This window comes from Lepidochelys olivacea (assembly GCF_965140295.1).
Source record: "Lepidochelys olivacea isolate rLepOli2 genome assembly, chromosome: 1".
Classification (NCBI taxonomy): domain Eukaryota; kingdom Metazoa; phylum Chordata; order Testudines; family Cheloniidae; genus Lepidochelys; species Lepidochelys olivacea.
Window position 1 is genome coordinate 195,928,717 of NC_140411.1, and position 26,096 is coordinate 195,954,812.

The 26,096-nt window shown below is 41.9% G+C and overlaps 2 protein-coding genes across 6 annotated transcripts in view; both read right to left on the reverse strand.

Moving 5' to 3' along the window:
* LOC311521464 (uncharacterized protein) overlaps nucleotides 1–26,096 on the reverse strand; it is a 319,542-nt gene that overhangs the window by 65,595 nt on the left and 227,851 nt on the right. The window lies entirely within an intron of this gene.
* The window catches only part of BBX (BBX high mobility group box domain containing), a 193,457-nt gene that overhangs the window by 19,580 nt on the left and 147,781 nt on the right, over nucleotides 1–26,096 (reverse strand). For 2 of the 5 annotated variants that reach the window (XM_084616798.1, XM_084616799.1), the window contains exons 11-15: nucleotides 24,197–24,277; nucleotides 21,285–22,215; nucleotides 20,111–20,249; nucleotides 15,596–15,744; nucleotides 8,099–8,188 (exon numbers count right to left, since the gene is read on the reverse strand). In XM_084616798.1, the coding sequence (XP_084472924.1) occupies nucleotides 8,099–8,188; nucleotides 15,596–15,744; nucleotides 20,111–20,249; nucleotides 21,285–22,215; nucleotides 24,197–24,277 (1,390 nt within the window). The remainder of the gene's footprint in view (nucleotides 1–8,098; nucleotides 8,189–15,595; nucleotides 15,745–20,110; nucleotides 20,250–21,284; nucleotides 22,216–24,196; nucleotides 24,278–26,096) is intronic. The other 3 variants (XM_084616802.1, XM_084616801.1, XM_084616800.1) reach the window with 2 other exon arrangements.

Genomic DNA, 26,096 nt, shown 5'->3' on the forward strand with positions numbered 1-26,096 from the left:
GGGAAGTGAATTGACTGGTACAGATGAAACTCTGAGACTACTTTGGGGGTGAACATAATGAAACTTTGTCCTTACGGAATATTGTGTAAGGAGGATTTGCCATCAGTGCTTCAAGCTCACCAACCCCCTTGGCTGAGGTGATGGCTACCAGGAATGAGACCTTCCTGGATGGTAGAGACATGGAGCAAAAAGCTAATGGTTCAAAAGGAGACTTTGTGGGTACTGAGAGAAAAAAGTTAGAGTCCCATTGAGCGTAGGCTTTTTTATAGACAGAAAGGTTCTGATTAGGCCATTCCAGCATCTGCTACTCATTGGGTGCATGAAGATCAAGTAGCCCTATGAGGGTGGATGGTATGCACTGATTGCTGCCAAGTAGACCCACATGGCGCTGATAGACAAACCTCCTGTCAATAAGGAAAGAATATAGTCCAGAAGGAGAAGAATATCTGCAGCCTCTGGGGGTATAAGTCTTCAATGCACCCAAACAGTGCATTCCACTAGTGCATTCCACCAGTGCTTCCACTAGGCTAGGTAACATTTTCTAGTGGAATCCTTGGAAAAGATGTTCTGTACAGCTTGAGAACATGATCACTCTGAGGATGACATCCATCAAAAAACCAGGCTCTGAAATTAAGTGGATGCGGGTTGGAATGCTTGAACTTGTCATTCTCCAGGTGAGGAGTTTGAGAAATGTGGGAAGAATGATTGGTGCCTGAAACAACATACATAGGAAGTTCAGGAATCAAAACTGACTGGGCCAGTTCAGTGCAATGAAAATGACTTGTGCCCTGTCCGGCCAAATCTTGCGTAAAACTTGAGGCAGGGTGGTAGTGAAGGGAAAGCATAGTTCAGACAATCTGACCATGAAAAGAATAGAGTGTTGCCCTGAGAGTGGTGACCTACAGCTCCTCTGGAACAGTATACACTGCATTTCCTGTTTGGGAGCCCAACAGATCCCTGGTGGGTGTCCCCATGGAGCAATATATTGTTCGCTACGGAGTCGCATAATTCCCACTCATGATTGACAGTAAAGTGTCTGCTGAGAGAGTCCACTAGGACATTCTGGTTTCTTGGGAGGTAGAATGATGACAGGGTAATCTGGGGAAGGGGGGGGAGAAGGATGGGAGAGAGAGGGGAACGCGACGCAGTGGGGAAGAGGCGGGACCGGGGCTGGGATTTGGGGAGGGGTCCAATGGGGCGGGGAGGGGGCAAAGTTGGGGCAGGGACTTCAGGGAAGGGGTTGGAATGGGGGCGGGGCAGGGGTGGAGTTGGGGTGGAGCCAGGGGGGTGCGAGCACCCACCGGCGCCGGGGAAAGTTGGCGCCTATGACCCCAGGGGGGCGGAATCAAAGCCTGAGGCCACCCAAATCCCACTGCCCCAGGCAGGAGGATGGGGCCAAAGCTGAAGCTCAAGGGCTTCCACCCCAGGCGGGGGGCCTGTAACCGGAGTCCCAACACACAGGGCTTAAACCCTCAGGCTTTGACTTTAGGTGGTGGGGCTTGGGCTCTGGCCCCAGGCCTCAGCCAGTCTAAACCAGCCCTGGTGACCCCATTAAAATGTTTGAGAACTTTGAGAACTGACTTAGATATTCAACCAGATAAATTGATCGTACTGCCATGGGGAAAATCATAATCAGGGTTTATAATGGACTCCAAAGGCTTGAGAGCCCGAGCTGGAAGATCCACACAGCTATTTTTAATGCGCTAGCTCGACCTTCACTAACACAAGTTTGTCTACTTGGGTTGGGAGGTTTGCGCCCAGCTGCAGTGTAGACATACCCTGAATGGACAGCCTCCTCTTTAGATGTCCTATTTTGGGCTTTATGAGGATTTAGTTGTAAGTCAAAAGTGTAGCTAACACTTGGATTTGGTGACTTGATCTTAATTTGACCTTATTTTGACAATTGTATTGTTTAATCCTTAGTTTAGAGGAGTCTGTAGTGGTTTAATCAGAACAATATGTTTTCTTGATCTTATTTTTGATTGTTAGCTTGAATAAAATGTATAAAAATATACTGAGTCATATTGCTTTCAAACAGTTTCGATCAGAACCACTCAGAATCCATGTAGGATGGCTCCCCTTGAAAGTAACCCTTTAGTTCTCACAATACAAAATAGTAAAAAATCCAACAACTACAAAAATAAAAACCGAAGAAAGGAGAAATAGGCAATGGTTATAACAGAGGAAGAACCAGAAAGAGGTTAAAAGCCATAAGAAAATAGGCAAAGGTGAAGGTTAAACAAAAGAGAGTAAAACATACTTAGGTGTGGGCTTAAGAAACTGTGCAAAGTTTAGGCCCAGGGCTAAGTACATGATTCTCTCCCCATACAGTTCAATCTGAACAGGTAAACATCAAGTGATCCATCCCCTGTTGCCCATTCCCAGCTTCTGGCAAACAGAGGCTAGGGACACCCTCCCTGTCCAGCCTGGCTAATAGCCACTGATGGACCGATATCCTCCATGAACTTATCTAGCTGTTTTTGAACCCTGTTATAGTCTTGGCCTTTTCAACATCCTCTGGCAAGGAGTTCCACAGCTTGACTGCCTTCTGTGAAGAAATACTGCCTTTTGTTTGTTTTAAACCTGCTGCCTATTAATTTCATTGGCTAACCCCTACTTCTTGTGTTATGAGAAGGAGTATCGAACACTTCCTTATTTACTTTCTCCCCACCAGTCATCTGATTTTATACACCTCTATCATATCCCCCCTAAGTTGTCTCTTCTCTAAGCTGAAAAGTCCCAGTCTTATTAAATCTCCTCATATGGAAGCTGTTCCAGACCCCTAATTGTTTTTGTTGCCCTTTTCTGTACCTTTCCCAATTCCAATATATCTTTTTTGAGACAGGGAGACCATATCTGCACGCAGTATTCATGATGTGGGTGTATCATGGATTTATATAGTAGAATTATGATATTTTCCTCTTATTCTCTATCCCATTCCAAATGATTCCCAACATTCTGTTTGCTTTTTTGACTGCTGCTGCACACTGAGTGGATGTTTTCAGAGAACTATCCACAATGACTCCAAGATCTCTTTCTTGAGTGGTAACAGCTAATTTAGACCACTTCATTTTATATGTATAGTTGGGATTATGTTGATTCATTTATCAACATTGAATTTCATCTGCCATTTTATTGCTCAGCTCTACCCCTTTTACAGTGCAGTGGTTGGGAGTAATCCCCACCTTCCTCGTCCCCTTCTCCACGAGGCTTCCTTAGGGCTCACCTCTGCCACTATGTCTACAAAGCACAGCTGGCTGACAGTGGCTAGGAAGGTGATGTGGTATTATCCTCCCCTTCCCACTCCCAATTACTTAGTACCACTGTTTTATTGGAATTAAAAAAGAAATCTCTTTCACACCCAAAGAAGAAATAGCTTGTATTAGCAATACCGTGTACAACATGACTAAAATGAGACAAAATCCAAATAAGTGCCCAGTGCAAACAGGGTCTGCACATCCCACGATCCTGCAGCTGCAGAATTTGCCATGGCGTTTATCCTTGCTGCAGAATTGCACTCCACACTTGCATTGCACCGCACCGCCACCCACCCACCCCCCAAACAGAATCTCCCCCCGGCCATGTGGGTTATAGAGCAGGGGGGGCGGAGGGGAAGAGGTGCAAGAGGTTCTTTGGGGGTGAGGGCACGAAGAAACTGGGGTCCTGAAGGACCTTCTGCCATAATATTATGAGCAGGATAAAAACAGAATGGGTATTTTGTACATTTACATAGGATATATTATAAAAAAAATAGTCCTTCCGCATCGCAAACACCACCAACGCCCCGGCCAGCAGCCGCTGCTCTCTGGCCACCCAGCTCTGAAGGCCGTGTCGCTGCCAGCACTGCCAGAGTTACTTCTGCGGTGCTGCTGCCTTCAGAGCTGGGCAGCCAGGGGCGATCACGTTCTCTGCAGCGCAGCAGGACTATTTTTTAAATCCTGTTCCCGTCCCACAATACCCACTCCAACTGCTTGTGCATGGTTTGTTGAATTTTTATCCTGCTCCTGCTATTATGGAAGCAGGATCCCAGTCCTGCTACAGGGTAGAGCCCTTCCAAAAAACAAACAAACAGTTTCAGATGATAGATAATGGAGGGGGAGGCGTGGCAAATTCCATGAATGGTAAGGGGGAGCGTGACTGGCAAAGTTTGCACACTACTGCTATAGAGAGAAGCCTGCCAGAAACTCTACCTGGTAGAGGACCAGAAGCAGCCAATGCAGGAGCCTTCCAACTTCTGGACACTCCACTGAAACCTGGAGTATGTTCTCTGACTTTCACTGTCCTGTGCTGATTGGTTGTTTGTGCCAATATAGAGGCACCCTCCTCGGAGTCTCTTCTGCTGAGCTTCCTTCTACACTTGTTCCCCTGATTCCTTTTTCTTCCGTTTACTTTCCAGTTAGCGGATCCCTTTCTAAGTAACCAACCCTTCACCCCAAAATAAAAAAAATATCGCATCAACACGACATTTGCTGCCCTTCCATTGTTCACTCTGCTTGTGTTCTACTTTCCCCCCAACCTTGTATCCATCCTATTTACACAATGCTGTCTCACAGTTTCCTTGGACTTCCCTGTCTGTATCTATACGCTTTTTTCTTGTCTTTTATTTTGACAGTAAGCTCTTTGAAGGCAGGGGCAGTCTTTTTATTCTGTGTTTGTACAGCACCTAGCACAACGGGGTTCTGGTCTATGACTGGTGCTCCCAGGGGCTACTGCATGACAACAAAACGACATCTATTACACAAACACACGCTTTTCTAGCTCTCCTGGTTGCCAAGAAAATATTGAAAACATGAACTAGGAGTGAACTTGAAACAACATACACCCCAAATATCTGAGGGGTGTAAACTGCCCCATTCATGTCCCCGAGACGTTAAATCTAAAACCTAAAGGCAAGTGTTTACGTTTCAATACGGCTAACTCTTTCACGGCTTATTATTTTTTTTTTTTTAGTATAAACATCCAGCTAAAGGTCACATCCCACAATCACAAACTACCTCCCATGCCTCCCCAGTGGCAAAAAGCCCCCCTGTCCCTGATCTACTTTTCAAAACATCCGGTTTCCCCCACTTCCATTTTTTAAATGCAGTTGTGTTTGTCAATACAAAAAATCTGCGACACAGAAAACGAGGCCAGCACAAACTAACAACATTTCATACCAAATTCAACACAAGGGGAAATTACTCATTATAATATTTGATTATTTACATTAAAAAAATTAGAGGTTTTTAATTAAAACTGCTACAGATTTTCAAGTTTGCTACACCAGAACGATGCAGAATCCAGGGCTTTGCTGAAAAAAATTAGGCCCAGCTTGCCTAGGAATGCATGGAGCCTTTACTATAAAGGACTGGACAGCATGGGTGAGATGGCATCATTTTGTCCCAAGGCTGTAATTACACTGAACTTTTGCAGTAGTGAGAGGTTTTAAGCCCTAGTACCAGTGCATTTCCACTGGATTTCTAGGGTAGACAAGGTGCCAGATTTTTAAGAATGGTCTATTCCTGCACAGAGCATGTCTAGGAGACACTGGTAAAAATGCCAATGGATGGCCAGAGCCCTGTCTACACTAGAACTCACACCAGTAGAACTGGTGATACTATAATGGCAGGGCATTTTAAAAAGCAGCTCAGGGTAGACTGGGCTAAGAGTGTGCTCATAATCACACAAAATTAAGAAATCAATTATTTGCTCCCTGCCTGTACTGCTCATGTGTTTCTTTTTTCAAACTATTTCCATTTCTGCTTGGATTCCAATATTTCTGGATAGAAACATAAAAAAAGACTAAGCCTGCTGAGCTGTTCACCCAAAGATCTCCAAAAGATTTTACAAAAGGTGGGTAAAGTTCTTTCTTATTTTGCACATAAGGAAGTTGAGGCACACAAAGTCAGAATGACTTGGCTAAAGTCACACTGTGAGCCAATGGCCAAGTTGGAAATAGAGGATACAATTTTCAAAAGTGTCTAAGTGATTTAATCTCCTAAATTCCATTTGCAAAAGTGACTTAGGCACTCAGGGCCAGATTTACAAAGGTATTTAGGTGATTGAAGCTACACATAGGTGCCTAGGGGGATTTTGAAAATCCCCTAAAAGCAGGTGACTTCAATGGGCGTTATGCACTTAGTAATTCTGTAAATCCTACTAGGCACCTATCTCCATCTTGGGTACCTAAATACCTTTGTAAATCTGGCCCATTAAGGGTCTGAGTTTTATTGAAAGTCAATGGGACTTAGAATCCGCAATGCCCAATTCACTTCTGAAAATTTGACCCAGAATCCAGATCCTCTTAATCCCAGTCTTGAATTCTAATAGTAGAGCACACAGCTTTCCATTACCATAAGAGAGTCACACAGTTCTTTCCCCGATGACCTTTATATGACAAATAAACAATGTTGTGAAGTTCCACGTTTTCCTCACTTTAAGATTCAACCCTGCATGGAGCTAATCAATGTGGCCTCAGTCCAGCAAAACAATTAACGCACATTCTTAATGTTTAAGCAGTGGACTCACATGCTTAAGTGTTTTCCTGGACTGGGGCCAGTGTGCTTAACAGCTGCCAGGATCGAGCCCTTTATTACAATGTGTATTTCACCTTGTATCAGAAATAAAATTTTAAAATCAAAGTGCTTTTAATCAAAGTGCTTTTGGAGGATTTTGTGTTTTTCGGTTGTGGATATGAAGATATTTATTTTTTTTACTCATATATTTATTCAATGGTTCCCCTATTTTTCCTCATGAGAATTCAACAAAACAAACATATTTCCTAGCAGATGACTATACAACTCATTCATAATTTAGGCATGGTAATTTGAAAGGTACTTAGTAAGAACTGTACCCTCATATTATTATACCAATACTCAGTCTCACATCTAGCCTTTAAGAAAGGTACTTACTTCTTGTAAACAACACCACAACATATACTTGTGCAAATACTGTCCACACAAAATACTGTCCACTGATCACACAAAATTTCTTTATCACTGAATGCTTCACAGCTGGGTACAGTCTAAGCATTCCAATATAGCACAAATAGGCCACAGAGATCACAATGTAGCACACAGGCACAACAACATCGGTGGATGTGACAGGGCATGAATGAAGAGGGGCACCATGGCCAAGCTCCAGGGAGAGGGATTAAGCACAGGGAAATGGGGAGAGTTGGGGAGTAGGATTTAAATTGCATTATCTGAGAAAGAGGGTCAGGAGTCAGACTGGGGAACACAGAGGGGTCGACATGGGAGAGGAATCTCCTGCCCACTGGTGAAAGACCAAATGGATATGGGAAGACTAAAGGAAAAAAAATTATCTAGTGAAAAACTTGGTCAACAGTTTGGACTCTGACTCTGCACAACTTGTTCACTTGAAAATTCCCATGGAGGTTTTGAGAGTGCTGGAAATGCAGGATCAGACCCCGAGAACAGAGACAGAAATGATTTTGGAGAGCTGGAGGGGGCTGGGTGGAGGGAGGGGCAAATACATGGTGGAACTTGAAGACTAGGAAGGTGATTTTCAACTGGATTCTGTAAAGAATAGGAAGCCAGTAAAAATTTCTGAAGATGGAGGGTGGGCAAGGGGGATATATTCTTGGGTACTGGTGCGGAAAAAAGGTCACATTTTGGACAATTGTAGTTTGTAGAACTGAGATACAGGGAAATTAAAGCAGGTGTTACTCCAGTCAAGAGGCAATGAGATGAGACAATAAATAAGAGTTTTGGCAGAGCAGTATTCAAGACTGTGTCTGCTATAGCGGGGATGGTGACAGAAGCAGCCAACATTAGAGAGCTGTGGCAGGTTAAAAGAATTCAGGGTTGGTTTCAACAACTCAGCTCCTGATGGTAGAGGGGAAGGTGAGATTTAAGCAGAAGAGGTGGAATGATCATGAGGGGAGGTCTTCAATTAATCAGCTTTTTTAAAATATAGAAACAAAGGAAGATATTGCCAGAGCCAGAAGCTGGTGAAGTTGAAGCAGACAGAAAGTGAGGTAAGGGCCCAGAAGAGTGAAAGGGATACAGAACTGAGTATCCTCCGCACGGAAGCATTACCCAAGACTGAGTTCAGAAAGAAGGTGGCCAGAAGCCTTGACTGAGTAATGCACCAGTACCTTTTTCCGGAACATTAAGCTTCTCCTTTTTGTGCTTATATTTGTTGACAATTTTGTGGAATAAGTTCTTTTTCTGAGACTGGAATGAACCTACAGACAATATTAATAATAATATATTTTTAATTAGAAGTTTTTATACAGCAAAACAATTATAGCATGTAGAATATAACTACCCCTACAGCATGCCACTTCACTTTACAGTGTAGTGCCTGATCCAACACCCACGGGAGTTAATGGAAACTTTCCATTGACCTCAGCAGGCATTGGATCATTCTACTTTAACATGTAAGAAAGATACCAATATAGTTTAAGAGAGTGAGGATGACAAGAAAAGTTGACTACATAAAAATAGCCCCCTTTCCCTCCAAACATCTGCTCTCTGTGTATATTCAGAGTAAGAGCTCTTTGGTTTCAGTGACAAAAGTAAGTTTTTACTAATTGCAGAGCTAACGCAGCTCTGGGAGCTGGAGTCTCTCCTGGCTCATGCATCATCCTCAGTTCTGACTGCAGAATTTTTATTACTTAGGATGGTGCCCAAATATCTCAGGGAAGTTTGAGCACTGGCAGTTAGAAAAACGTCTTTCGACTGGTAAATAACATGGAAGTGGCCAAGACACAACAAACAGGTAACCCTTCCACTGCAATCCCATTTTTACGGAGTCACTTTTCAGAGCAGAAGTGCACTGTAAAGCATTACCTCCAAAAAAGAAGCAGGGAACCTAGTCTTCATGCTAGCTTCAGACTGGACCCCCCCCTTAGAAGAATTCAGAGAGGTACGGTATATGAAATGACAACTTGTGGTTTTTACAAGATGGAGTACTTTCCATTTGCATCTGATTTGATAGTAATTCACTTGAACACGCTCCTAGCTGCAAAAACCACCTCACCTACTTGTCTTTAAAATACACACACCACGAATATTTTAAGTCCTGGAATTTCAAGCTAACAGCAGAACTACATACTGCCAACTTTATCTATACTGGTCTTCCTCCAACCCCCCATCGAAGTCTTCCATCATTGCTGCCACCAATACAGCTCCACTAGCAGGAAATATGAAAGTGAAAAGGGTAGCATAGAGAAGGCCTAACTATAATTATTTATATTTAAATATGGATTCTCATACCTACATGTAAAGATAAAAGCAGTATAATCAAGCAAGAAAGTTGGAAACTGTAAGGTGCTTATGCACTTTGGTTTGGGAAGTTCCTGCCAACAGTCAATTTTTTTAGTTTGATATGGTAGTTAGAAGTCACAATCTAAAAGTTACAGCACTATGCAAAAAAGGACAGTCCTCAGTTGGTATCCATCATGGGTAATTTTAGCTTAAGTCTGAACTAATTTAATTATAACTGGTTGATAAAAGTTAAATAACTTCAACAGAGTAGGTCAAATTAGTTACACAAGTTCAATCCTTCTTCAGTGCGTACAGTTGCATTCATATTACTGAGCACAGAATTTGGCCCGCTTTGCATTCTTTACCATGGCAAGCCAGGATGCCAGAGTACATGGGAAGTTATTCTAAAGTGAGAAAAAAATGTTAAAGCTATTCTTATCTACAAGTTTATTTATATCCAATAACAAAAGAAGAGTAGACAAATCTGCTCTCTGTACTTGGGCTTGTTATTAAGCTACTGTACTGGTTAAAAGGGGCAGAAGTAACACCATAAATAGATTTAGTCAGCACCACAGAATTGTTTCAACCTTTGATTTTCATGAAGGCATGATTTCCTTTTACAGAATCTGATATTTGTCCTTTTAAAAGAGTTGTCTTCATGTATAACACCACCACGTGTCGTCCTACTCCTTATCCACTGAGCTGGAAAGACCAGGAGCATGAGGAGTGCACGGGTAAGCATGATCCGCGCACGTTTGTACAGAAAAGTGTAAAGTCATGGCAGTTGACATACACTGAAGAGTGCAGAGTGTCGACAGGGAGAGTAGAAGAAAGCCCCAGAATGACGACCTGACCCAAAGCAACAAAGAGACAAATCAATCAACAGAACTGTTTCCTAAGGGGTGTGGAGCTGATGAGCAGCAAAGAAAAGTTGAAAAGGGTTAAGCAAAGCCAGGCTTGGAAAAGCAGAGGCAGGCAGAGGGAAAGGTGAGGGCTTAAATCCTGGCTCCCTAAAATCAATGGGGTTAGGATTTCACCCCAAGGCTCCAGCAGGACTGAATATTGGCGCAGGGCTCCACGCTAGCAGATCCCAATGAAGGGCCAAGCCCTAAAAGGTGAAAAAAATTGCTTTTGGAATGACCAAAGGGGTGATTTCAGCTAGGAGGTTATTGAGATATGTGGCACATTATAAATTAGTACAGAGGTTTATACTACTATACTCTAAGTTTGCATCTTATACCAACACTGCATAGAAAAGTACAGCTCAGCAGTGTCAGACAGATTGCTGAGCACTGGAGCAGATATTCTGCACAGAAGCAGTGACTAAGGAAGCCACAGAAATAGGTTATGCGCTTTACAAATATTACACAGAATGAAGAATGTGTTTTGTTTATGATCCTCTTTCTACCATCCCTTCTAATCAGCTCATCACAACTAAACAAAATTGAAGCAACCCCCTCAATGGGTATTGGTTTCATGAAAACATCTGTTCTCAAATGGAAACTGAAAGACATGGACTTCAGGGATAGGGAAAGGAAACTCTTCTCTGTCCCCTCATTCTGGGTTCCATTTTTCCCCACTTCCCTCTCACATAGCCAGTTGCAATAGTCACTAGTTTCAGAGTAACAGCTGTGTTAGTCTGTATTCGCAAAAAGAAAAGGAGTACTTGTGGCACCTTAGAGACTAACCAATTTATTTGAGCATGAGCTTTCGTGAGCTACAGCTCACTTCATCGGATGCATACTGTGAGAAAACCTGGATTTGTGCTGGAAATGGCTCAACTGGATGATCACTTTAGATAAGCTATTACCAGCAGGAGAGTGGGGTGGGAGGAGGTATTGTTTCATGGTCTCTGTGTATATAATGTCTTCTGCAGTTTCCACAGTATGCATCCGATGAAGTGAGCTGTAGCTCACAAAAGCTCATGCTCAAATAAATTGGTTAGTCTCTAAGGTGCCACAAGTACTCCTTTTCTTTTTGCGAATAGTCACTAGATCATCCTTCAGCAGCGATCATGGATAAAGTGGAGTAAAGGCGAAAACAGGTCATTTTTGTGACATACTATGGCCCAACAGTAAGAAAGTCTTGATTCCATGAAAAATTCCTTCATGTTAATCTATTTAGTTGGTTGATGAGCTAATTACAGATGCAGTTTGTATTGTAGGTGAGTATATTAGCATGCGATTGACAATTATCTAGGGAGGTTGTGGAATCTCCATCACTGGAGGTTTTTAAGAACAGGTTAGACAAACACTTGTGCGGGATGGTCTTGATCATACTTAGTCCTGCCTCAGTGCAGGGGAATGGACTAGATGACTTATTGAGGTCCCTTCCCGTCCTACATTTCTATGATTCCATGAGTCTAAGAACCAAAACTCTTGGACTCAAATAAACAAACAAAACAAGGAAGAAATACTAAGATGATGATATCAGGTCCAGACCCCAGGGTGCAAGTGTTACCCTTGTTATCAGTATTGTAGAGGCCAAGGAAGGAGCCAGTCATGGAGATCAAATAATCGTTCACTCTCACGGGAGTAAAACATATTTTAGGAAACTGCTTCCTATGGGGAAAACGTTCAGACGTACCTTAGCCATACACACAGCTTGTGTGCTCTGGTGTCCTTCAGTGGGTGGGTGTAGTTAAATAGCAGAGCTGGAGGTGTGTCACAACAGGCAAAAAAGGAATCAGCTCATTAGGGATTGGCACTTCGGGGCAAATGAAAGAAAAGGTGACTGGAGAAGAAAGCTATTTTGAATGATGTGCTGAATGCCCTGCTTATCCTGCTTGTTTTGATTACTCGACATATCAGGCCTGAAACACCTCTTGTTTAGACTGTTATAAATCAAGATTAACTCAATTTGAAGTTAACGGCTTTACAACAAACTGATGTAACGCCATTGTCTTCAACTGAAACAAGCAATGTATGTGATTTCTTAAGTATTTAAGGCCTGATTAAGAAATAGTTACTTTTTAAAAAAAAATTTATTTAAGAAAAAATGACATAATCTGTCATGTCCTAGCATCCTGGGAACCATTCTGTCACACTGAAGCCTACTTACTGAATTTTTAGTGGCAGTTTATGGAGCACTGATCTGATACTGTGAAAACTTCTCTAACTACTGGTCACTAAGAATACATGGGAAGTCTATCATGTGCGCTACAAAGCTATGGACATTTGTCCAAGAGAAAAACAGAATGTTCTTAAACAAGCTTTCTCTGGCCTATGTGCTATCATTATTACTTCTCGTGTGTATCACAGTCAGACCTAGACTCCTCAACCAAGACTGGGGCCCCATTGTGCTGGGTACTGTACAAAACACACAGTAAGTGACAGTCCCTGCTCTGATGAATGGTCTATAACAACAAGATAGACAGAGGGTGGAAGGAGAACCAGAGGTACAGAGAAGTGAAGACAGCTGCACACAATTGGTCAGTGGAAAAGGCAAGAATAGATTCTAGGTCTCCTAAGTCCCAATCTGGTGCCATATCCACTAGATCAGTGGAGTTCAACTTTTCCAGATGACTGTACCCCTTTCAGGAGTCTGATTTGTCTTGTGTACCCCCAAGTTTCACCTCACTTAAGAACTATGTGCTTACAAAATCAGACAAACATACAAAAAAGTGTCACAGCACACTATTAATTACTTTCTTATTTTTACCACATACTTATAAAATAAATCAATTGGAATATAAATATAGTACTTACATTTCAGTGTATAATATATAGAGCTGTATAAACAAGTCATTGTATGAAATTTTAGCTTGTACTGAGTTTTGCTAATGCTTTTTCTGTAGTCTATTGGTAAAACTAGGCAAATATCTAGATGAGTATGCGTACCGCTGGTTGAGAACCACTGGACTGGACCCATTGTGCTTCTCCAATTCATTTGAAAAATGCTTGAGTTCTAACGCAGGAAAAAAGTACCCCTCAGAACTATCTCTATAATTTTCTTCTATAATTTTTGTAAGGCTTTTCACTATATGTGCTTCACTTAATGTGCTTCTTTATTAGAAGCATGCACGAGACCCCATTCACAGACATGCACATCTGACAGTTTCTCAGGTCAGTATTTGATAGATGACCTGCTATATACAGACTGTTAGTCTGCAAAGGTTGCTATCTGGTCAGCTGTTAACTTAAAGGCAAATCTGGGAAGCAAACAGTGGGTCTAGGCTCCAGAGCTTGCCACTACTCATGGCAATACCCTCACTACATCACAGGATAAGTTTGGGATCCAGCTTAACGAAGTTAGCCTTGGTGGGGCAGTTATCTTTTACATGGTTAAAATTCTCTTGCACATGGTTGGGTCCGGCTTGCTTCATATCCCTGCCTCACATGATCTGCAGTATCCCAGAATCCACTTCCAGCCAGCGTGGCCAATACTTGAGCTACTCATCTCTGTTGATCTGATACATTTGTTGGCAGCACAATCACCGCTCAGTAGAGCTGACTGAAATTAGGAATTTCTATTCCTTGGGAACTTGCAAAATTTCAGGGGGTTTTGTTGTTGTTCTGAACTGGAATGAAACGTGGAAAGTTTGAAATTCTTTTTTTGTTCAGATCAAACCTTTTAATTTTGAGACTTTTTAATATATAATCTTTTAATTGTATATAATTTTAAAATATACAAATCTGGAAACAAAATATCTAAGTGTTCCATTCCCCTGTTGAAATGCTTCCCTTCAATTATTTCCCCTCCAGACAACATTATGTCAAAATCAACATGTTCCCGGGTTTTGATTTTGTTGAATTGATGTTTTTCAATGGAATAATTGCTCTGAAGGAAAATTTTTGACCAGCTCTACCTCTTGGTATCTCAGTGCCAGCCCACAATGGACCTGTGCTGACTCACCCAATAGCTGCAAGTGAATTTAGTATTCATGGAAATGAGGAACTGTTAGCTGTGGTTTGGCCAGACACAAGGTATGCCTACACTTCGAGATCGGGGTGTGAGATCCAGCTCAAAGAGACACATCCAATAAAAATAAAGCTAGCTACAGTACACACCTATCTGAGAACCTAGCATGTATTTGGAGCAACTAGCTCCTCCTCCTGTGCTCTATTTTTAGCACACTAGCTTGACTGGTGCTTGCATGAGTATGTCTCCTCAAGCTGAGAATCACACCACTAGCTGGAAGTATAAATGTACCCATGGGATAGGCAAGTGCAAGTGCTTATAATCTTACCCAGAGGGCTCTGCCAGCACTACTCATACCTGACCTGTAACACACCTGAAATTGTATTGCTGGTCTTCTCTTGAGACAAGAGACTGGAAAAATTCAAGGCTTTCCAACTGTGCTTTGCAAAAACGGAGATGAGAATGAGACCAACTTGCTAACAAAGCCAAGGGCAGAATTCAACTTTTCACTATTTGACTATGGAACATATCCCATGATACCCAGACAAATGAGTAGGTCAATAAAGCACCGAACAGTGTGTTCTGTTGCTAGAAATCAGGGAAGTTACTGCTGATTACCACCACCAATTAGCAGTTGGTTCCCAAAACGTGCTGCGTCACAAACCACCAGATTACTGTGTTATAGTATTGGTTCATTTGTTCTTGGTCAGACTTGTAGATATCTCAGATACAAACTATACAGTTGCAATTAGCAACGATCAGGCCTCAGTAAATATTATGGACAAATGGCTAATTTTGCCAGAACCTGCTCAGCCCATCTCTACCTACATAAATACAAAATCAATACTATATTGGGCATGCTCTGTAAACAACATCATAAACAGTTCTGTTCCATGTATTGTAATTTGGCTGCTTGTGAGTCATACAAACAGCACAAAACTACGTATGTTTGAACAAGGTACTTAGATTGGCAAAAGTAGTTAGTTACTGCCACCAGCACAGTGATCAGACAGTACGAGTTATTCTCATTTTACCAGTGTATTCAGCATCTTATTGCCTCAGCTCTGCAGAACAGAATTATTGGCAATCATTCCTCCTTTCCTGATGCACTTATATTCACATACATTATAAATACCACGGGTCAAAGAATTAGCCCTAAAGGATACTCACCCACCCTACACAAACTGCGCACACGCACACAAACTGCAGCAGAACATGACACAACTGGAAGTTTCTGCTCATGAGAGATTGAGTACTGGACTTAAAAGGGTTCAGAATGGAGGCATCACTGCAGAAATGTTTTATTTCCAGAGTGAGAACGTGCTAAATCAATGAATAAAAGGAAAAAAGGAAAAACAAAACCTGTGAAAGTCCTGGCGATAACCAACTTTGTCATGATGAAGAAAGCAACAATGACTCCACATTCCTCACATGTAGGCAAGCATGCTGAGGTAAGAAAATAACTCCTGAACCCAGCACAGCAGCTATTACGGATTATGAATGTACCTCAGAAAGCACCTTACCTTTGTTGGATTTTGGTTGTTCCGCTGGGCAGCTTCCAACCTTCTTCTTTTTCCTTGGAACAGATACGCTTTTCCGGTCAAACGTAATGGGACTGTACTGAGGGAGGCTGTTGAATTTTTTTTCAAATTCTTCTTCCAATTTTGCTAAACTAAAGAAAAGGAGGGAAAAAAACAAAATCAATCACATGGTTCACACAGATAAAGTTAAAAACAGGTTCTGGGTCGATAAGCTTCAGTGGTACTTTTATACCTGAACTCATCACAGTTAGGTCATTTTATATATACACTACATTTTAAAAAAATTGAACGACTGTGTTTGGCATTCAGTCCTGATCTGTCACGTGAGGGAGATTAATCGATCAGAAAAGGAGGACAAAGAAACACTGAAAAAGAGTGCCACCAATGTCAGTGAGTAAATAATACTGGATTATGAACAAAAAGGTTTTCTGAAAAAGGCAACTTATTTTTTTAAAAGATTTTCTCCTTTTTATTTATAAAGGGAGCCTTTATATTAAAGCTCTAATTGGTTTCTCACACACACACACACACACACACACACACACACACCCCCTCCCTCAATGCCCCTCCCCCCCGCCAAAACTATGAGGAAAAACAATTTACAAAAGCCAAGCAAGCAATAAACAACCAAACTACTTAATATACACAGCTCTTCAATAAGGCTTCTGGGAAGAACCGAGGGCATTGGGCTAGGGATGCAGCAGGACTGGACTGGCTGCTGCATTTATCTGGTGATATATTCATTATTTTATTACACAGAGCCAACTGCATGATACTTTAATTGCTTGTAAATGTATCTGTTGTTAGGGTGACTAGAGCTCCTGTACATATGTTCATAGAATATCAGGGTTGGAAAGGACCTAAGGAGGTCATCTAGTCCAACCCCCTGCTCAAAGCAGGACCAATCCCCAATTTTTGCCCCAGATCCCTAAATGGCCCCCTCAAGGATTGAACTCACAACCCTGGGTTTAGCAGGCCAATGCTCAAACCACTGAGCTATCCCTCCCCTGAGCTTGTGTGGTTTTTGTTGTTAATAATAAACTGGTGCTGACATGAGAAGTCTGAGTTTTCCTAGCTCTAATTTTCCTTGCTATAAAAGACCAGCAGACAATGAGAGTAAACATGAATGCTTAGTGAGACTGCCTCTAAGCACTGTGTGCCTGGAAGAAAGGCAGAAGCGTGAGTTTTTCAGTTTTCTCTGAAACAGCTCTCAAATGAAGCATCATTACAGGCAACGAAACTCGCAAATTGGAGTTGATTTACTTATCCCCGTAACCATTATTCTGTATTTTTGTTAGAAACGTATTTCATCTTTCTCTGATGTTCAATCAGAGCCACGTAGAAGAGCAGTGGTTTCAGTTACAAAACACAGATTTCGTTCGCAGCAACTGTTTTGTCAGTAAAAGCAACAGGCCGTGCTGCGACCATGCTACTTTGTACATGGGTATCTAGACATCCATGAAGTAAGTAGAGCTGTTGCTTTGATGACTGACATATGCTCTCCCCTCCCTGTACTATTTCCTTTCCCAACTCCCACCACACCTGCCTATGGTCCCGGGGGGAGGGTGCAGGTCTAACAAGCAAACCCAACTTTGACAGCAGAAGAGCCATCGTCACAGACAATTTATAGCATGTGGGACGTGGAAGAAGCAGCGAGTGCTGCCATCACTAAGCCAGTGATTTTAATTATTAAAAAAGCAATTATAGTGTCATAAACATACAGAGGTTTACAAACATATAGACAGACATTAGCTGGCCTGAGGAGTTTGCAACCTAAGGCCCCGATCCTGTAATGACGTTCACATAGGCAGACCCCTGCACTGGTACAGGGCCTGGGACTACCTCTGCAGAGCTCATGACAGGACAGGAGCTAAGACAGACAAGACAAACATGGCATGTAACAGTAGGGAGTGGCCACTGGAGAAGGCGGTAGGGAGGATACCTGGATAGGGTTGACAACTTTGTAATATTTAAAAACCAGACACTTTCCCCCGAAGCCCTACCCCTGTTCGCTCCTCTTTCCCTGCTGTTCCCTGTTGCTCCTCCCCCTCTCCCCAACCTCTGCCCGGATCAGGAGGGACTCATCCGCGGAGCCGGGGCTGGGAGTTGCAGCCACCTGTCGCAGGTAAGAGGCTGCCCCAGGTAAGCAGGGGCTGGTGCAGGTGATGACTCAGTGCCTCCCCCACCCGCAGTAACCAGACTTTGGGTGTCTGGTCAGTAGATCTGACACAGTCAGGTCCCCTTTTCGAGCGGACTTTCCGGTCAAAAACCAGGCACCTGGCAACCCTATACCTGGAATCAGTACATTTTAAAAAGAATTAATATGAAGAAGGCAGAGGTTACCTGGCAGACAAGAAGAGGGAGATTGTTCCCATGGTAATGGGCAACTAATGCAAGAAAAGGTACAAATCTGAGTCTGGGAGAAGAAGGAAGTTGCAAGGCGAGAAGGGTGGGAGGAACAAGGTGTGCGGGGCTGGGGGAGGAGGAAATAAGAGGAGAGATGTAGGTATGCAGAGCCTTGAAGAGGAATGTTTAATATATAGGTCCGATCTACACTTAAAGATTGGATTGACCCAGCTATGCCATTCAGGGCTGTGAAAAATTTTGTATCCTGAGCATCACAGTTAGGTTGATTTAACCCCCAGTGCAGACACGGCTACGTCAGTGAAAGGATTCTTTCATTGATCTAGCTACCGCCTCACGGAGAGGTGCATTAATTACATCGACAGAAAACCCCCTTCAGCCAACGTAGGAAGCAACTACACTACCGAGTGACAGAGGTAGAGCTGCAGCACCACGGGTGCGCTGCTGTGGTGGAGACATACCCATAGTTTCTTGAACTGTTAGTAAAAATCTTAAATCCGTGTATTATAAAGATTTCTTCTATCAGAACTGGTTGAATAATAGTAATGAACAACACTGCTGAGTCAGGAAATAAGTTATCCTCACATATATATCTTCACTATCTAACCAGTTGTACAGATGGTAGCACGATATTTGTCAAATACATTATTCAAAACTTTTAACTGGCAAACTCTGAATAAATTATTTGCATCTACATTTTTTAGATTAGCTGAGGGGCTGTGGAATTCATCATCTTCTCAAACTGACTTAAAGTTTTAATGGAATTAAATAAATGGAAAGCTGGTTAACTTTTTAATGGAACATTGTGCAGTATGAGAAGATCTTTACAAAATCTCGGTATCACTGACGAGGACAGTATGTACTGAGAATAATAAAAGTGCAGCGTTACTTTGCGAAGTGTATACCAGGTAATAACACCACCTTGAGATTTGCAATATTTAATGTCCTTGCTCTAAGTGCATTACAACTAAATTTCAGATACATTAGGTTATGAAAAATGTTACTATAAACCTACACAAAAGAAACATATTAAAACTTTAAGCCTGAAATATGAAGAGAATCTATTCCCTTTAATCCAATTTATTCCCTCTGAATTCAGATAATTAGAAATATCCAAGGATTTGCAAAGTATGAATGGCTAAATAGATTTTTCACCACTATCGCTGAAGTTAAGTAAATCTGTTAGTGCTATGAGGAGAATTGCTATTCATATTCCTGAGAGCCACTTCTGTGTAGATCTGCAAAAGCATTAATTTTTAAGAGTAATTAATAATTATTTCTCTACTGATTATTCCACTGCCTTAACCAGCTTATCTCCTATTCAAGTAGTTGCCTCCTTGACTGATAATGATTTATTTACCCTCCACTGCCTTAGAACAATGCCTACAAAGGAAAATAACAACTCTTGGGTGCTACAATAATAAAAATAATAAATAAGTGAAAGGAGCACTGTCAAATTATCTCCTTTTTGGGGGGTAAAAAGTAACACTTTTTCCAGTTGATGAAGCGCCTACTTAGAACTTTAAATAACGTTTCTTTGAAAATTAAATTAACCCTCTACATCACCTCTTAGCTAGGTAAATATTGTGCTTATTTTAGAAATGTGGAAATAATTATTTGATTCTGATTTATATCGGTGTAAATCAGAGTGATCACAATGGAATTAGATTGGTTTAATAATCAGTGAGAAGACAGAATCAAGCCCAGAGAGGTGCGTGCTGAGTGTTTCAGACGCATGCTCTAATTGCGAGTATCTAGCTTGAGACAGCTTGGGCCTGACTTACAGAGGTGGCGAGCAACCACTGTTCCCATTGGCTTTAACTTCAGTTTGGAGTGCTCAGCACCTTTAACAATCAGGCCTCAAGTGGTCTGAAATGTGGCACTGAAAAATCAGAGTCCATTTTGACAGTTTTGATCTATGCAGCTTGCCTAAAGCTAAACCGAATCAGAGACCAGACCTGGACACAGGATGGTCTGGTTCCCAGTCCTGTGCCCTACATACTATATTATCCTGTTTTTCAGTGGAATGTGCACAGTTATCTACTTTTACTATGACAACCAAATCCATTCCTGTAGATTGGAAACAAATCATGCTTGTGCAAAACTCTGTTCACGTGAGTTACATCAACTCACCCCAGAACAAATTCTTCCTTTGGCTTAGTTTTTTTCAGCTTTTTACTCCCACTCATCCCACTTTGGGAAAAGGCCCAGTTTTCTTCATTCCAGCATCCTTCGTGGTCTGAGGAGTTGCCTTTTCCTGAGCTTCGTTTGCCTAGGAAAGAGGAAAAAGATTCTTACTTTCACCATGGAACCTGTGGCACTGGACTCACAAGGATCCTGTATATCAAGAGTCACTCAACAGTGCAATTTCTGCTGCTCTGCTGACTGACTCTTCACATGTTTCTAAAATGGATTCTGTGCCAACTTAGGTTCCTAAGGGTTAAGAAGGTTACCTGGTAGCAACTGGATTTACCCATATTTACTACCTTAAAAGAGCCAACTTTTGGAACCTTCTGCTAAGCTGCAGGACCCCTACAGTGTGGATCTGCAGAGGTATAATGAAGGAGAAAAGGTTTCACAGATTTAATGTAAAGGAAAAGTAACCTCAAGGGTTCTCGCTTCAATTTGGCTGTTCAGATTATCATCTTCGATTTGCTGCTCAGAGAAATGCTTTTAAATGTATCCTACTGAAAAGATACATCACATATTTTAAACCCAAATTAATCTTTCCATTCAAATTCAAGGTTCTCTCACTGATCATCATCATCATCCACTTTTAACAACGGAGATGCTAAATTTGGAAACTGATGACAGATGTGATCTCCCTACTTCTATCCTGAATGAACGAACTACACACTGTTTCTAGATCCCTCCCCTATTCTTTGGGTGGTGTACCTTATCTGGGGACCAGAATATACACCAGAAAGGAGTGAGAGACACATTACCTCTTAAAGGATTCAGAGTTATGCCTATAGACCAACAGCATTTCTTCATATAGGCAACCAATGCTCTAGTGCAGCTGGTCAGGGTTATATAAAAATGCAAGCCCTGCCCAAACCAGCAGATTGACCTGTTAACACATGTATCTTTAAAGTGAAATGTGCTTTAAAGACTATATCTTGCAATCAGATATGCAGTAAAGGGGAAGGAAATATGTCTACTAATTGAATCAAATAAATCACTGGTTGCGTTACAAGCCCGCACCTAATTAATGGCAGACCAAGAGAGAGATGTTGTTCAACCACAATATAACACCTTTTGATTTATTTTTCTCTCCCTCTGTAAATAAATGGCAAAAATCACCTACCTCTGTCCACATTAGCACGCAGGGACGTGAGCATGCCCTCTGACACCAGAGTCTTATAAAGAGCACCTTTGCAAGATCGCTCTGATTTCCTGGAGCCACAGGTTTCAATCTTTTTATTACAGTCACTGTCTGCTGTTTTGACCTGTCCAGGTAAACTCTGCGGTACCACATCCTCTGTTGGGGTCAATGGTTCTGCTTTTATGTTGTCAGGTACCTCACAAGGCGCCTCCATATTGGCTGTAATACTTAGAAAGTCAGGAGGCTTTGATTCTTTGGTGGTCTCCGAGGATTTCTCCTTTGATGCTCTCTTCTCTTTTGATTTCACTTTTTTCTTTGGTGACTTTGTGTCCAACACACTTCCCTTCATGTTTGAGGCAGGGCGGACCTTCTTCCGGGGGATTTCGCCGAATCTCTCTGCACCCCAGTCGCCCTTTGCAACTGCTTCGATAGTATAAATGACACTTTCAATATCAGACTCAGAGGACTGCCTCTTTTTACAAGCCTTCTTAGGGTTGGATTTTTCGTTTGTGTGCCGGTCCAGCTTATTTTTTTTCTTTTTCTTTTTTATCTTTTCTGGTTTGCTCAGCCCCAGGGTATTAAAGTCAGCAAGTGACAGCTCTTGAGAATGACATGTGTGATCCTTTGCACTGGTACTATCATTTATCTCTAAAGTACTGCTGTCTGCTGCCGGATCAGTAAAGTGACTGCATTTTGTAACTTTCTCCGACTCTTCAGTTTTTGTCTTTTCGTCATTTTGATTTTTCACCATCTCAGATTCTTCCACTTTTACTTCCTGTGAGTCTTTCACATTCACCTTCTCCAATTCTTTCACTTTCACTTCCTCTGGAGCTTCTGCTTTCACATCCACTGATGTTTCCACTTTCACCTTCCCAGGTTCTTTCACTTTTACCGCCTCTGATGCAAGGCACATCTAAAACAAGTTTAAAACATCCAATCACCACCAATTAAATGCCCCTCTCATTCAATTTAATTATTTTGATTTACAGAAATGCTAGAAAGGGGCACTTATCTAAGGCCCTGATTTAGGAAAGAAGCCCCCTGCATTCAGGACAGTACTTAAAACATCCCCCCATTCAGGATAGTATGCTGTATGATCTCCAGGTCTGAGGGAAAGACACCTGAATCAGGCTGTAGATGCCCATGACATCCTCTGAAAATACACAAATAGTACCATAAATGCAGTGGTACAGTTCGATATAACCCACCACCAGGTAACCTACAAACTATTCCACCCGCTCCTTATCATTCTGGTTCCTACTTTCAAATGCCAGTGAATGAAGAATTTAACCAATTCTTGATACTATCATTTTTTTCTTTATTCAATTTGCAAAACAAAGTAAAAAACCAAAACAAAACCTTTAAATTTCTTTTACATGATACAGAAAAATCCTCTGAAATCACAAGCCTCTTCAACACCAGAAATGTAAAGTGTTACTACCTTGGAGCCAACCTTCCTGGTGATATCAGTAATGGAGGCCGAATCCCTCTATCTACCCACAGAACGGCTACCATAAAGGATGCATTAAGTGCAAGCTTCTCCTAACTGCTCTCCCACTGGTCCTCAGCAGTGACAGAGGGATCAGCGCAGGACCTGACAGGGTAGTTCACAGTCTCCATGCCTTGGCTTCTCTGCTAAGACTGCTAGCAGGGGTAACCACAAGTGTCAGACCAGCTTCCTCTGGGAGGATGTTCAAAACTTTAAGAGAAACACAAACCAAACCAAACCATACAAACAAATGACCACCAACTCCTTTAACAGAGGTCACCAAAAGAACCACTCGAACCACTCCCCTGGGCTGGATTTTAGCCATTGGCCTAGAAGTCTCCATACCTAGTACTAATTTACGAATCCACTGGGCCTCCTGTCACTATGAAACTGAACATTTTATTTTTCTCACACATCTTTTTAAAATCACATAACCTGCTATTTTACCTGCTTTACAGTTCAATAGGTTCAATTTTAGTTAAATCTGTAGAAAATAGAGATCCTTTGGCTGACCTGATTCTTTTTATTATTATTACTTTTGTCAAAGAAAACTTAGCTCATGAGTTCAGATTTGGCTCTAAGGAAGATAGTATCTAAAGAAATCCTGGTAATAATCTCTCATAGTCTGTTTATTTAAATAAACTGAAATTTTCCAAGTTCCTAAGAGGCTTGGAAAATCTCAATCTTAAATCTTTAAAATATCCTGTTCATGTGACAGCAACTCCATTTTTAACCCTTCTTCTCTGCTCTACACCTTTTCTTCTAAAGCTTGTAACATAACCAGCAGAGAAGACTTCGGACTGCTTTAGCTGTGTGGCTATGAAAGGGGCTTTGGGTGTTGTAGGCTATAAACTAACTCATGGCATGTGGTCTTATGATTTGGAAGGTTTAGAAAAAAAGAGAACTTTAAATGTTTCCACAACGGGACCATTCACTGTAACTACTCCTGGAAGGACAGTCTGATGTCAGCTGCAACGTATCAGAACACAGTTCCTCCAGAAGTCATACATGTATTCATCATTTTAATATAATCTGCATGAGAGTAGAAATAAATGGAAGTGACTGAAGCCTTCTAAAACGTATTTGCAATGACAATGTCCTGACCTGAATAAAACCCCAGAAGTGTTCATTAAAAATACTCTGAATACAAATCAGATAAGTCCTCTGCCATCAGAGGTTCTGACTTTTTTATTGTTAACTCAGTAGCACTAAGAGCTTGTGCTTTAATGGTTAGTCTAGGGAAATCTTGATTCTTCGCACCCAAGTGATAATTAGTACGGTTGTTTATAGAAGCATAAATTATGATGGTGCCACTGTTCTGACTGCTAGACTCAGGCAGTCAGCATTATTAGCTTCTCCTCCCCACTGCACCAGTGGTAATTAATCACCAGTATTTTAATATTACCTCTGCCAACTGAAACAATGCTGATGTCCCACACTGCTTTGTTAAGTCAGGAGGGCCTGAATGGGATGTACTTGAGGAAATCTTAAGCAAAAAACAAAGAAGGAAAAAAACATTACTTCTCCAATACATCCTTCCAGTGTGTTGAATTTAAAATTTTTACAAGGGTGACTTTTCCTCCAGCCATACATTCATAAAAGTCCATATTGTGAGAAAAAATTGCATTCACGGTACATCCAAAGGGCTCATTGCTGGATTTTCCTCCTTATAAATAATAATCTAGTGCCCTCAGACAACGCCACTAAGAGTGATTTTCGACTTCTGGATTCTTATTAATCAGGGCATCATTTAGGAGAAGGCTGACATAAAGGACAAGTTCTCCTGCTCACGTACATTGTTGTAGCTCCGCTGGCTTCTTGGAGTCAGTGGAACTGCTCTGGTTTACACTAGTGAAGAATCTAGCCCAAACTGTTTCTAAATGTACCTTTCTCCTCTTGTATCAGTTTAGTGCTTATCTTCAGTACTTCAGTGGAGCCTGAGTAAGAAGTGTTGAGGAAGACTCTAAAACACAACCACTTTCTAAACGCATTAGAGCACCAATCCAAGCATCTCAACATGAGGCCTCAACATTCCTGCAAAGCAGGTATTTTTATACTCCAAGAACTCTGATGCCGTCAGTTAGGCTCTATACCAGCCTTGCAATGGCGGAAGGGGATGTACAGCTGCTTCATTGGAGTGAGGTGCAGAATTTGAAGGGGGGTACAGATCCTATCCCCAAGCAACTCTCCACTCATTTTGGTCTTTCCATCTAACCCCACCACCGGAGCCATGAGAGTTACTTTACAGGACCCCCACCCCAAATCACTACCACAGAAGGAAGAGAGACCAAAAATATCCTACTGGGAGTCAACATCCTTGAGGAGGTTGCATCTATTCACATAATCTCCTAATCACTCTGAATTATTCTTCAATGGCCCTGAGCTGTCAGCTGTTGAGGCTGCAGGGCTCATAAACTATCTCCAGGGTTGTCAGATATTTGTGGTAGAACCAGACTCCCTGCACTGAGTCACGGAGATGTTGCAAATGCTCACTGTTCTCCTCACCTTAGACTGGAAACAGGATAGAGAGTGATTGTGTAGAGACATAGATCTCTATGGAACCCACGGCTGAGGCTTTCCAAGCAGTCACCAGATTGTATCCCTAAAAGTAGCTGCTTCAACCACTACTAGAGTTTACATGAACATATTTGGCTCACTTTTAAATATATTTTTGGCACTGTTTGCATAATACTGACAAAAATCAATCTAAAAGAACAGAGAGATGAAGTTGAGAGTTTGATTCTAATCCATACAAATAAAGAAGAGTGGGGGAAATGCAAGTATGGTCAAACCCGAACAACTTATTGGGCTCCGATGATGGGGTCCCAGAGTCCGGTGATGGGTCCCCAGAGCTCAGGGCTCACTCTGGGTGGGCAGTGGGGAAGCCTGCTCCTCTCCAGCACACAGCACATGATGTTTGGGTTACAATGGTGTGATGCAAATGCCTGCCAAATGAACGTGCAGTGATGGGGATCACTCCAGGGGTAGGAACACAACATGTTAGGGCAGCTTCAAATTAATGCCTGATCTGCCCACTCAGTGGTAATTAAAGAATTAAGAAATTCACAAGTTAAACAGAATCTCTCATATTTTATGCGTCCAACTGGGTTCAGGTGTCACAGAGAACACAAAACCAAAACCACACCAAAAAAACCTGTGAGCTTTTCACAGGCTAGCTGATCCTTCAAGGGGACTTAGGCACGGCATCACCTGTGGCAGACCAGTGACCCTCCCAGCTGATCAGCTAGGAATCAGATGGCCTTGTTTATCTGGTAGATTCAGAAGAAGGGAAGCTCCCAGGCAGA